This window comes from Carcharodon carcharias, chromosome 16 (assembly GCF_017639515.1).
Source record: "Carcharodon carcharias isolate sCarCar2 chromosome 16, sCarCar2.pri, whole genome shotgun sequence".
NCBI lineage: Eukaryota > Metazoa > Chordata > Chondrichthyes > Lamniformes > Lamnidae > Carcharodon > Carcharodon carcharias.
Window position 1 is genome coordinate 45190384 of NC_054482.1, and position 14359 is coordinate 45204742.

The following is a 14359-nucleotide window of genomic DNA, read 5'->3' on the forward strand; positions in this document are numbered from 1 at the left end:
CGTCTCAGTGTTACATCAGTTTATGACCATTTGAACCGAACCAGCGTTTGTACTTTGACCTAACTGGATCAGGTTCTTGTAGGTAGGAACAACTGAGCAGAAACTGCTTCCAATATTAAATCAAAGGAAACCCTGGGACCTTTATAGTTCTTAGGTGGGCAGACAGAATCTGAGCGGCTGGAACTAATCAAGTACAGCTCAATCCTGATAAGTGCAAAACTAGTTTACCAAGATATGTTGTGCTTGGGCCACAATTTCTGTAGATAAAAATATTTTTTCTAGTTTTGACCATAGCCCATTCAACCATTCTTTCAACAACTCAATCTAATTAAACACAGAAGGTGCAAATGTCATCACCAAAGGCCTAGCACGTTTGTCCCAAATTCAATTTGGGATGTCACTAACATTCAAGAACTACAATTTGCATAAATTCATGAGGCTCCTGACTGTTTTAGGTTGTCAATGCATCAGCCTGCAAAACCCTTCAGATTCAAATGAGAAATGGCTGAGGTTCTGAGTGGGTCCAAATGCCAAGCAGTATCTGCCAGGCAGGTAGCATTTAAAACAACCCGAGAATCATTTGTGATTAGTAATAACTATTTTTATTTTAATATTTTCAAAAGTATAGAACTAGTCTCTAATAAAGTGCTATGAATGCCTGCACCTTTAACCCAGTAGCCTTTGCTGTTTGTACAGTTGTGCTCTAGTAGGATATTTTCATGAAGGGGCGGGGGAAACAACACCACAGTCCAATCTCATTTGACGCCCATAAGTATGTGCTTCTCAGCAAGAGGAAACTGGCTGATTATGTTCTCCCCACCTAACTTAGGATACTGACATCAATTCTAACACTTCACTTCCACCCTGACTCAGACCAGCTAATTCGGTATAGAGTGAGGATTGAAATTAGGACTTTTATGGTCTCTATGGCTCAGTTCCAAGCTGTTCAACACATTTACTGGACACAAGCATGAAGAAGCAATATAACTGCAGTTGATGTAACTCTCAGAAATGCTGCATTTGCAACGGTGTAACCAAGGGCATTGTATAACAAAGCAACTTTGTTGTTGTTAGCGCTCTGGAACATACAGCAGCAGTGGTGAGATAATAATTTGCTGAACAAAAAGTCCTTGAATTTAGGATCTTTCACATTGCAAATTGGTGTGTAACAGCTAGAAATCTTCGGTCCTATATAGTTGTCAACAGCAGTAATTACATAAAATAACTAAAGATGATGATTCCTTTAAGAATACAGACAACCATTGTCTGTAGGATCGCTTTTAACTAGATGCTTGGCATGTTTTGATTGAACTGATTTGTGAGGATATGTGAGTAGACGCCTCTTTTAATAATCCAGTAGGAGGATAGTGGCACAAATTGTGTGTGACAGATCATTTCATTTCATTCCCTTTACCAACATGGAGCTTTTACAGCATTGTATACGCTGTGAATAATACAACTTTTTAGCTGTCAACATATAAAATGATGAAACTACTTCATAGCAAACTATTGGGGCAATGGCATATCGATAAAATGAATATTTTCCGCATGACTCTTCTTCAGACTCTTCTTTTCCAATCTGTTTTACTTGCCACAAATTGTTACGCCAGATTCAACCTGGTACAATTAAGTGGCACTTCACAAAGATAAGTACAACAGGTGTTTAAAGATACCCAATGGAAATGACAATTACTAGCTGGAATAGGCCCAGGTATTGGAAGAAAAGGAGGAAACGGGTGTAAGAACAGAATGAACTTGCAACAAATTATTTGCCGAGCGCTGCAGACACATACAAGATAGGAGCAGGAGTAGACTGCTCAACCCCTCTGCCATTCAATAAGATCAGGGCTGATCTGATTGTAACCTCAACTCCACATTCCTGCCTACCCCTGATAACATTTCACCCCCTTGCTTATCAAGAATCTATTTAGCTCTGCCTTAAAAGTATTCAAAGACTCCACTGCCTTTTGAGGAATAGAGCTCCAAACATTCACAAACCTCTGAGGGAAAAAAATTCTCCTCATCTCTGCCTTAAATGGGTGACCCCTTATTTTTAAACAGTGATGCCTAGTTCTAGATTCTCCCACAAGAGGAAACATCTCTCCACATGCACCCTGTCAAGATCCCTTAGAATCTTATATGTTTCAATCAAGTCACCTCTTACTCTTCTAAACTCCAGCGGGTACAAGCTTAGGCTGTCCAACCTTTTCTCATAAGCCAACCCACCCATTCCAAGTATTAGTCTAGTTAACCTTCTCTGAATGTTTCCAATGCATTTACATTCTTCCTTAAATAAGGATTTCAATACTATACACAGTACTCCAGATGTTGTCTCACCAATACCCTGTATAACTGAAGCATACCCTCCCTAATTTTGTATTCAGCTCTCTTCACAATAAACAATAACATTCTATTAGCTTTCCTAATGACTTGCTGTATCTGCACACTAGCCTTTTACAATTCATGCACTGGGAGACCCAGATCTCTCTGCATCTCAGAGCTCTGCAGTCTCTCACCATTTAGATAATATATTTCTTTTTTTTATTTTTCCTGCCAAGATGGACAATTTCACATTTTCCCACAATTTACTTCATTTGCAAGATCTTTGCCCGCTCACTTAACCTAGCTATATCCCTTTGTAGCATCCTTATGTCCTCTTCCCCATTTACTTTCCTACCTATCTTTGTGTCATCAGCAAATTTAGCAACCAATCTTTGGCCCCTTCATCCAAGTTATTTATATAAATTGCGAAAGTTGAGGACCCAGCACTGATCCCTGTGGCACACCACTCGTTACATCTTGCCAATCAGAAAATTACCTATTTATGCCTTCTCTATTTCTGGCATGAAAAACACAGTATATGGGATGCTTGTGTTATTGCAGCAATGAAACAGCATGCAGTTTTATACTCTTTAAATTTTGGGAACCAAAATCCTTGAATGTTGCTGTTTTGTAGCATTTCTGAAGATGCCCAACTTTGTAATGGCTTTGGGCCAAATATTAAATAAATTTGTGTTATGATTTAATTTTGCAACAAATTACATTCATGCAATTAGCTGTTCATTTCATAAATACAGTGAAATCTGATTAACAATAAAAGAGAGTGTAGGGAAATATCCGTTCTGGACCCTCTATTAGATTTGCCCTTGAGCCCAATAGGAGGAGTGTATTTACCCAACCTGTCTCTACTTGGCATCTTCACCTGTGTTGGTTGTTCATAACCAAATTCAAATAAAACTAAAGAGCAGTCTCTTCTTTCACAGGGTAACTGTGTCAGCCTTTTGGAGTAATTTTAAACTAATCCACCCAGCAGGGAACTAACTCGGTCTAATTGGCCACCTGTTTTACACTATAAATGGGATTCTACTTGGCTGACACCTGAATTTGCAGCTACCGAGTATCTGAAAGTGATGGGTACAGTTTCAATGTGTACTTATATAATAAGCCCCAATCTCCAACAATTGGGACTTTTGTTTCGGAAGATATTTTGGTATAAGCTAGTGTCTTACCAGACATGCAGTACAGTATTGTTGGAATGTGCTGCCCTGGTTTTAATATATGACCTAGATCTTTGTGTGCTTTATTTCCTCTAGACAGCAAGTGCTGGAAGACATTCAGTTCGAATCACAGGACTCAGTACCATTGACTTTCGAGCTGGATTTTCCCGAAAACCAACAATGAATTTTAGGAAGATTAATAACAGACCTGTACAAGGTCAGTTTGTAACAAATCTGTTTTAATCGTACTGCAGTGAGGGTGAGTTTTCATAATTATACACAATAAGGCTACAGGCACTGCAGATGGCAAATATTGGTTGATGTTGGATTTATGATGTGTCCAAACAAATATTCAGACTTATAAGTGTCAATTTGTTAATAATGTTTTTAGTCAAAGTCCATTGTTTAAAGTTGGGATCCACTTCCCAAATGGATGAAAAAGTTAGAGGCATTAGTGATTACATTTTTTTGTTTTATTTAATATTTATTTATTTACTATATTTCTGTACTGTAGGTTTTTATAAAAAAGATGCACCTGATTGCGGAGGTAATTTATTATTGCAATATTAGTGTTTGTTTTGACATCAGAGTGAATTGAAGACTTACAAATATAACCTGCACAGGAAACCTAGAATTTTCCTTGACTCGTGCCAGACAAAAGGCTAAATCATTTGTACTATAATTTCATTTAATTTCAAATGGTGACATTTTCCTACTGTGTTTTAACTTTGACATGTTTTATTTTAGTTTTGTTAACCTTATGTGCTCCATATTGTTTGCATTTACAGGTATACCAACATATTTACTATTGAATACAACTGGACTCATCCCACCTGCTAGAGTGGATCGAGTGGAACTCCTTGGCATCTCGGGTGTTGCATTGAAAACTATTCCTGTGAAGTATTACCCTGACCGCAAGCCTTACAGCATCCTCAATGTAACTGAGTTTATTCCACCTGATGAATCATTTTTTTTGAAGGTAACCGGCTATGACACAGAAGATTACCTCTTCCAGCGAGTATCTGGTGTGTCCTACTCCAACATTATCCCAGGTAAGATATGACGAATACCCGCTGTAAAGCAGCGTAAAATGCATTAATGCCATAAACAGTTTTTACCATTTTTCTGCTTCACTTTGGTGAGTTTACACTGTATGATATTAATAATGGGCTTATTACTGCATCCATGAATATCCTCGCTACTATTTTAATGAATGGGTTAATATCTTAGATAAAGAATTTCATTCAAATGAGTGGATGTTTGTTATGAGTACCACAGAAAGCAATTTCAATCCTCACTCATTATGTTGGAGTTTTGGTATGGTGGGGGTGGGGTGATGGGAAGGGCAGGGGCGAGTATCTCCTCTATTAAAGACATCATTTTCCAAACACTGCATCCGAATGGAAATTGATCACTTAATCTTCCATACAATAAGCACCAGCAGTGATGCTGACCATGGCCCAATCTATTGCTTCATGTCCATGTACACAAACAGTGATAGTAATTAGGAGCAGGGATATAGGCCGACTTTCCCCTTCCCCAGTCTGATACCACTGAGGCCACTTATAGTGCCTCTCTATTGATGATATAATGTCTTCAAACAGAACAGAATCAGAAGTAGGTCTCTCTTATCCTTTTTGGCTCAATTCACCAATGATTTTATCAACTGAGCCTTCAGGGGATCTACATTTCACATTTTTAAAAAATATGTTTTGCATCAGTTAAATCAGTTGCAGTATTCTAATCCTTTGAAGTTTGTTGGAAGTAATCTTTGCTGAAAGCATTAAATGTTAGATTGATTAAATGCTTCATGGCCTAACAAATATTTCCAATTTACATTCAAAGAACAGTTTGCACTCCCATATGCACTTGTTTAGTAAAAGGAAAAAAAATCCTACTTGAAGAACACGTCAGTGGCACAGGAAATTCCACGTGACTAATATAGTGTGGCAACATCATTATAGCTAGTGTTGGATCAGTGCAAATAATCTTCTTGTAGCAGAATTGGTATTCCAGTATTCAACCATGAGCACAATGCTACTTCACAGTTCCAGCTGCATCAATCATATCCACAAATGGTATTTTTCAGTCAAAAAGACTGCTGGGTGGCGTTTCTTTTGTGTACGCAGATTACCTGTGCTTCACTAGGGGCAATTTTAATTCCCTCTGCCTGAGGGAAACAAGGTGGTTCTGGAGTTAATGTTCAAGTGGTCAATTATCACTACACCCCCAATTATGTCAGACCTTTTGCTAGACGTGAGCCTAAGTCACTCGTAACTCCTGCTGCCAAGGTGAGGTCTGATGTTTCCACTGCTCCCTATCTTGCCAGATTACTGCCTATAGTTAAAATTGAAGCTTACATTTCACAACAGACCTCCTCTTGTTTTTACTAGAAAGGCGGTTTGTTCTATTGCCTGTTCTAACAATATTTAGATTGACAGTAGCATAGTCCCACAGAAGTCTCAGTCCATGCAAAACACAAGCACAGTTGTCAAACAAAAATAAAATATACAGCAGGCCCATCAATGTTTGAAAGTAAAAAGAAAAGTTGATATTTCACGTAGACACTTTCCATTGGGAATATACCTTTTCTGGATTGGCCAGATAGACTTTCTCACCTGGCTCAGAGCTATTCTGATAAAAAGTCTCTGCTTGACAAGCCAATCTGTCATTTATGTATTTACAGATTTTAATTTCAGATGTAGAATTTTTCAAAATCTTTCTTATGTGTGCACAATTCATTATTGTTCAATTTTTAGCATATCTTCCTGCCCGACAAACATGGAAAACTCGGAGCAGGATAATATTATTACCAGTAATTGCAACTGGGCCTATGTACAGGCACATGCATATTTTCATTGGTGTAAAATGGGGGGATACAGCTTTTGGATCAAGCTGATCATAAGATAACAATCAGGGCAGAACTACAGCAACAAACTCTCAGTGAAGTTTGTTGTCCATGCCTTGCAAATTATTTTTCTTGTGCATCAACCTAAATTAAATGCAATTGTTAGCAGAAAATTCCTTCTGTTTTCTACAAATAACATCTACTTAGATCATGCATTTCAATGATTATTCCGTTTAATTCTCCAATTTGTTACCCTCCATTTTTAATATTTCGCACATTAATGTTGTGTAACTACTTATAATTGCAGCATGTGTTGTGTCCCAGTGTTCTGAACTTGCCCCTTGTGGACCAGGATCCAGAACATTATTTGCAAATGAAAACCAACTGAATGTGTGCTTCATTGTTCAAATGCACATGCTTCCAGATCACATTTGTCACTTTCATTTGCAGGTTGTGGACCAGCCCCAAGAGTAAGGTCTGTGCTGGCCAGCATTCAAAAAATTAATTACTAGCCCTTGCCTGAAAAATAGCAGTTATTTATGCCCTGGAGTGAATGATTTGAGATTGGTTTTGTCTACCTCCAATGATTAGTATACCAAATGGGTGTTTGAAATAGTTTTGTAACATTAAAAAAGAGTGTAAAGATTTGGGTGATGTTGAAATGTACACAATTATCACTTTACAAGATTCTTCAGGAGCCTGTAGCCAAGAAGCAGCGGCTGGAGATTTGCAATCTACTTCGGTAGATCTAGTACAGCCAATAAAGTCACTAAGAAAATCCATTGACCACTCTTAAATGAGTTAATTTAAAAAAGGCACAATGCTTAAACTTTTTCATTAGGTGCTCCGAAGGTCACAATGCTGGCACAGACGCCAGGATATTACCTGCAGATGGGCTACATCATATGTACAGTGGACAGCCTCATCCCCTTCACGTTGCGCTTCAGCAGAACTGGCACAAAACTTGGAACAGATCAGTTTTTCAAGTATGTATATTTTATTCATTATCTCTCTTGTTACATGCTATGGTCAGGATTCTGTCTTTTAACCATTAACGCTTGCAGCAACACTACAGATTATAACATGCATTCTTTGGAGTACATTTAGAGAGTGGAAAACTTACTAACTGAAGTTCACATGGGAAAGTCAATGTCCAGATTTCCCCCTTCCCCACTATTAGTGTTGCTTTTTAATCTTGCTACAAATATAGGCATTAGGTCCTCAAAATATTTGAATCAAGGGCCTTTGACTTGAATAGGATCAGTAGCATTTTGGGTTGAACTGGATGGCATGTGAGATCAGATGATTACACACATACTGAATGCCACATTAGTTAGATTTACCTGGAAAAACTCAGCAGGTCTGGCAGCATCGGCGGAGAAGAAAAGAGTTGACGTTTCGAGTCCTCATGACCCTTCGACAGAACTTAGCCCATCTCAAGTTCTGTCGAAGGGTCATGAGGACTCGAAACGTCAACTCTTTTCTTCTCCGCCGATGCTGCCAGACCTGCTGAGTTTTTCCAGGTAATTCTGTTTTTGTTTTGGATTTCCAGCATCCGCAGTTTTTTTGTTTTTTTTTTCACATTAGTTAGATTCATAGACTCGGTAGTATCTCCCTACATGATTGGCTGGAAAGGGCGAGTCAGGGTCAAAGAGTTAAAGACGGGGAATGCCCCCACAATGTCACGCATGGGCCAACTGCCTTTGTTATAGTTGTAGATATGAGTCTTTCCCAGCATTCCTTGTGGCCAAGAGGTACTGGTGTCCAGTTTTGTATTTTGAACCCATAAAAAACAGATTGAGGCTACATAAATCCATTATACTCGTACCTTCACATCCAGTGGAGATAGACTCAACCTCTTTAATATGGATTGCGTTCAAGAGAGAAATGAAAGAATTGAGTGCTATCTCACTGAGCCATCCCATTTCCCAAACGATTTTAAATGCAATACTTCAATAAATATGTGTAGAGTTAAGCATATTTAGATAATCTTTGCTAAGTACTATCCGTCATGAAAACATAACACCTTTAATTTCCTTAATCTTTCCATCCATATAAATTAGAATCCACTACCCATATTCATGGCCATCCATTTGACCATGCCAACTCCTGTGGCCTTCCCACTCCCATCAGATCACTGACAGATAAGGCCATCTCTAATCACTTCCCTATATCACTTTCCACACATCACCACCCCCACCCCCCCGTTTCCACATCCTAACCGTATCACCTTCTGTATCTGTCCTGTGAAAGCTGTCCCCTGATTCTCAACTTTGGTCCTCTGCTCGCCACAACATTTCTGCAGCTACTGATTTGCTTAATTGCACCCTCACTTCCACCTTTGATGCCCTTGTCCTCAATAAAACAGTTACTCTCTCCTATCCTCTGCTACACCCCTCATTTCTGTGCCCTTAAGTCCAAGGGACGCAGGCTTGAATGGTTATGGCAAACAACTGGTTTGACAATTCACCACCAGAGCTGGCTGAACCATATAAAGCAATACCAGATCCTGGTTCCTTTTGCTAAAACTACCCATTATTCCAGGATCAACCTGGAGTGCAAAGATAACCTCTAGCTTCTTTTCATTACTACAAACTGACTTTTTAAATCTCTCCCCGTCTCTTCCACCTCACCTCCAATAATAAGTGCAGGAAACTCATGGAGCTGCGTCTTCCGGTCGGCGAGTGGCGGGGTGGGGGTGCGGGGCCCTCTCGCTGATCCTTAAAATGACGTGGGGTGACGTCAGGGCCCAACATTCTATTAAGGCCATTAAAAAAGTAATTGAAATCATTAATGGATCGGCCCATCCAACCTTAAGGTTGGCGGGCAGGCCGGGAACCCTGGCGGGCTTCTGAAAAAATATGAAACCTCGTCCACGGATGAGGTTTCATGAAAGATTTAAAAATTTCAGAATATTTTAAAATAAAAGTTATGGATATGTCAGCAAAATTTTTTTCTCATCTTTATTTAATGTTTCAAACCTGAGCCGATCTCCTGGAGGCAGCACTTTGCCTCGGAGAGATCTGTGCACTCCTTCACGCGCATGCGCAAAAGAGGGCACTCCCGGCTCAGGGAATTCCCCCCACCTGCACAGGGAGCGCATAGCACTTCCTGGCGGATGTCACGCTGGGTGGGCCTTAATTGGCCCACCCACGTAAAATGGCGCTGCTCCCCTGACCGGGGGCACCGAGCGGGAACCTGCCTGCCCGCTCCCGCTCCCGCACATCCCCCTCCCCAACAGGGGGAAAATGTTGCCCATGGAGTTGTTTGTCACTAAAATCGAGATCATCCACTTAGTTGCCCCCATCCTTTCCCTCCTTTCCATTAGCCTGTCTGGCCAAACTTCCTCTAAATCTCTTCCTTGCCTTAGCCCTGAGCTCACATCTTTTTCTAGTTTCTGCCTATCTGCCCACATGCCCGTCATCTTGCCCATGAAATCCACCGCTTGCTCCATTGATCTATTCTCACTGAACTGCTGGCCACTTAACTTCCTTTTCTGGACCCCCTGTTAGCTGGCATTTTTAACAGTTCTCTCTCTTCAAATACTGTCCTTCTCTTGTTTAAATCTGTTCTTATCACCCTTCTCCCCAAAAAACCAACTCCTGATCCCACTATCCTTGCAAACTACAGCCCCATCGCCAACCTTCCTTTCCCCTCCAAAGCCCTTGAAAGTGTTTTTGCCTCCAAAATCTGTTCCCATCTTTCCTGGAACTTCATGTTTGAATCCCTCTAATCCTGTCCTTGCCACATCACCAAAACAACTCGTAACAAAGTCACAAATTACAATATATGTGACTGTGATGAAGCCAAACCATCCCTCCTCATCTGTTTTGAATTGTCTGCACCTTTTGACAAGGTTGACCACATCATCCTCTTCCAAAGCCTTTCCACTCTCTAGTTCAGCTGGGTGGAACTGCACTCACCTGACTCCATTATTATTTATCTAATTGTAGCCAGAGCATCACTTTCAATAGTTTCTCTACCCACTCTTGCACTGTTACCTCTGGTGTCCCCCATGGATCTGTCCTTGGCCACCTCCTATTTCTCACCTACTTGCAGTCCCTCGGTGACATCGCCTGAAAACAGAGCATCAGTTTTCACACGAGCACTGACAACACAGTTCGAACTCACAAACCACCCTCTTGACTCCTCCATAGTTTGACATCCTGCACTGCAAGTGCCAAAATTTCTTCCAATTAAAAATTGGGAAGACCAAAGCCAAAGTCTTCAGTCCCGGTGCAAACTCCACTCCCTAGTTACTCACTCCATCCGTCCCCAGGGAACTGCCTGAAGCAGAACCAAAATTTTTCAAACTCTGTGCCATATTTGTCCCCAAATTGAGTTTTCAATTGCATATCCATGGTGTCACTAAGGCTGTCTATTTCCATCTCTGTGCACCGCCCGGCTTCACCTGTGCCTCAGCTGATCTGTTGCCGAAACCCTCATTCATGTCTTTGTTACCTCTAGATTTGTCTATTCCAATGCATGCCTGACTGGCTTTCCTCATTCTACCCTCTGTCCACTTGAGGTCATCCAAAACTCTTCTGCCATGTCCTCACTCATACTGTCCCATTCACCTATCACCGCTGTGCTCACTGACCTATATTGGCTCCTAGTAAAGCAACACCTCGAATTTAAAATTTTCAACCTTGTTTTCAAATCTCTCCATATTCTCAATCTTCCCTATCTCCAGTCCCACAACTCTCCGAGACATCTGTGCTCATTTAACTCTGGCCTGTTGAGCATCCCTGATTTTAATTGTTCCATGGTGCCTGTGCCAAGCTTCAACTGCATAGGCCTTAAATCTCTCTGTCTCTCTACCTCTCTTTCCTCTTTAAGACCATCCTTAAAACCTAATTTTTTGACCAATCTTTTGACCATCTACCCTAATATTGATTTTTGTGGCTTGGTGTCAAATTCTGCTTTATAATGAGCCTGTGAAGCACCTTAGGATGTTTTATTAGATTAAAGGCACCAAATAAAAACAAATTGTTATGGTTAATTATTGCAGTTCTATTAGGTTAACATGTTTTTTCTTCTCTTTCAAACAGATTCTCGTTGGTGAAATTGTGTATTTTGTTATAATCCATCTGAGTTTACCTCTGTTTTTCTCTTGAAGGGAATCTGCCACTGCAAGTTTGGAGATCCCTCGTGTTTCTGCAGTACATGAAGGGCTTTATGAATGCATAGCAATTAGTAGTGCCGGCACTGGGCGTGCCCAAACCTTCTTGGATGTGTCAGGTCAGAACCCTTTCATACATGTCTCAGTTGTTCATTTTGTTAAGGTTCTGCTTTATTTGAACAAAATAAAATGCAATATTGTACATGGTTTTAGTACCTGGAAGTGAATACAAATAGGTTATTGTCTATTTTGATATTTTTGGGACCAACGTCAGAGTGGCCTTCATCGCTTTCACCAAGTGACACCCAGTAATGAACAACATGCATTTGCATAGTGCATTTAACATAGTAAAACACAAGGTGCAAAACAAGAATGATACTTTTTGATACTTCTTGACATTTTTGGTACTTTTGACACCATGCAATAGAAGAAACAATCAGGAAAGATGACCAAAAGCTTGATCAAAGAGAGAGGTTTTTATAAACATCTTAAAGGAGGAGAGAGACATCGAGAGGTTTAGGGAGGGAATTCCAGATCTTAGAAACATAGAAAATAGCAGCAGGAGAAGGCCATTTGAGACTGCTCCGCCAATCAATATGATCATGGCTGACCCTCTATCTCAATGCCATATTCCTGCACTCTCCCCATGTCCTTGAGGCCTTTAGAGTCCAGAAATCTATCTATTTCCTTCTTAAATATATTCGGTGAATTGGCCTCTACAGCCTTCTGTAGTAGAGAATTCCATAGGTACACGACCCTCTGATTGAAGAAGTTTCTCCTCATCTCAGTCCTAAATGGCCTACCCCATATCCTGAGACTGTGACCCCTTGTTCTAGATCCCTCAGCCAGAGAAAACATCATCTCTGCATTCATTCTGTCCAGCCCTGTCAGGATTTTATACATTTCAATGAGATCCCCTCACATTCTTCTAAACTCCAGTAAATACAGGCCTAGTTGACCCTATCTCTTCTCATGTGACAATCCTGTCATCCCAGGAATCAGTGTGGTGAACCTTCACTACAGTCCCTCTATGGCAAGTATGTCCTTTCTTAGATAGGGAGATCGAAACTGCACGTAATGCTCCAGGTGTGGTCTCACCAAGGCCATGGTATGTATATTAAGACATCCTTGCACCTATACTCAAGTCCTCTCACAATGAAGGCCAACATACCATTTGCCTTCTTAACTGCTTGCTGCATCTGCATGCTTGCTTTCAGTGGTGTACAAGGACATCCAGGTCCCTATGTACATCAACATTTCTAAATCCATCGCATTTATATGATACTCTGCCATTATGTTTTTCCTACTCAAGTGGATAATTTCACACTTAGCCACGTTATATTGCATCTGCCATGTATTTGCCCACTCATTCAACCCGCCTAAATCGCCTTGAAACCTTATTACACCCTTCTCATTGCACACATTCTCACCAAGTTTCATGTCATCAGCAAACTTGGAAATATTACATTTGGTTCCCTCATCCAAATCATTGATATATATTGTGAATAGCTGGGGCCCAAACACTTATCCCTGCGGTACTCCATGACTCACTGTCTGCAACTCTGAAAAAGACCCATTTGTCCCTACTGTATGTTTCCTGTCTGCTAACCAATTCTCAATCCATGCCAATACATTACCTCCAATCCCATTTGTTTTAAATTTACACTCTAACCTCTTATGTGGGACTTTATCAAAAGATTTCTGAAAATCCAAAAACACTACATCCACTGGTTCTCCCTTATCTATTCTAGTAATTATGTCCTCAAAAATATCCAGTAGGTTTGTCAAACATGATTTCCCTTTCATAAATCCATGTTGACTTTGTCTAATCCTGTTGATATTTTCTAAAGTGTGCTGTTATCACATCCTTTATAATAGACTCTAAAATTTTCCCTACTTCTGTGGTTAGGCTAACTGCTCTTTAATTCATTGTTATCTCCCTCCGTCAATTTTTAAATAGTGGGGTTACATTTGCCACCCTCCACTCTGCAGGGACTGTTCTTAGGGCCAAAACAGGGATGCGCAAGTGGATGGAAGGGGTCATCACGGTGCTATTAAGCATCACTTGCTCAGCAATGACCTGATCACTGACGCTCAGTTTGGGTTTTGTCAGGGTCACTCAGCTCCTACCTCATTACAGCCTTGGTTAAAACATGGACTAAAGAGCTGAACCCCGCAGGTGAGATGAGAGTGATTGCCCTTGACATCAAGGCAGCATATGACCGAGTATGGCATCAAGGAGCCGGACTAAAACTGGAGTCTATGGGAATCAGGGGTAAACTCTCTGCTGGATGGAGTCATACCTAGCACAAAGGAAGATGGTTGTGGTTGTTGGAGGTCAATCATCTCAGACCCAGGACATCACTGCAGGAGTTCTTCAGCGTAGAGTCCAAGGCCCAACCATCTTCAGCTGCTTCATCAATGACCTTCCTTCCATCATAAGTTTAGAAGTGGGGATCTTCACTGATGATTGCACAATGCTCAGCACCATTCACGACTCCTCAGATACTGAAGCAGTCCATGTCCAAATGCAGCAAGACCTGGACAATATCCATGCATGTCTGACAAGTGGCAAGTAACAATTGCGCAACATGAGTGCCACGCAATGACCACCTCCAACAAGAGAGAATCTAACCATCGCTCCTTGACATTCAATGGCATTACCATCACTGAATCCCACACTATCAACAACCTGGGCGTTACCATTAACCAGAAACTGAACTGGGCTAGCATTTAAATATTGTGGCTACAAGAGCAGGTCAGAGGCTATGAACCCTGTGTTGAGTAACTCACCTCAAGACCCCCCAAAGTCTGTCCACCATCTACAAGGCACAAGTCAAGAGTGTGATAGAATATTCTCCAGTTGCTTGGATGAGTGCAGCTCCAACAGCA

At 40.8% G+C, this 14359-nt stretch overlaps 1 protein-coding gene across 4 annotated transcripts in view; it reads left to right on the forward strand.

The window, feature by feature from the left end:
* The window catches only part of hmcn1 (hemicentin 1), a 725933-nt gene that overhangs the window by 237156 nt on the left and 474418 nt on the right, over nt 1–14359 (forward strand). For all 4 annotated transcript variants that reach the window (XR_005945469.1, XM_041207700.1, XM_041207701.1 and 1 more), the window contains exons 7-10: nt 3594–3714; nt 4286–4549; nt 7187–7331; nt 11465–11586. Coding sequence is in view for 3 of the 4 variants with exons in the window: in XM_041207700.1 (XP_041063634.1) it covers nt 3594–3714; nt 4286–4549; nt 7187–7331; nt 11465–11586 (652 nt within the window). In the remaining variant the exon portion in view is untranslated. The remainder of the gene's footprint in view (nt 1–3593; nt 3715–4285; nt 4550–7186; nt 7332–11464; nt 11587–14359) is intronic.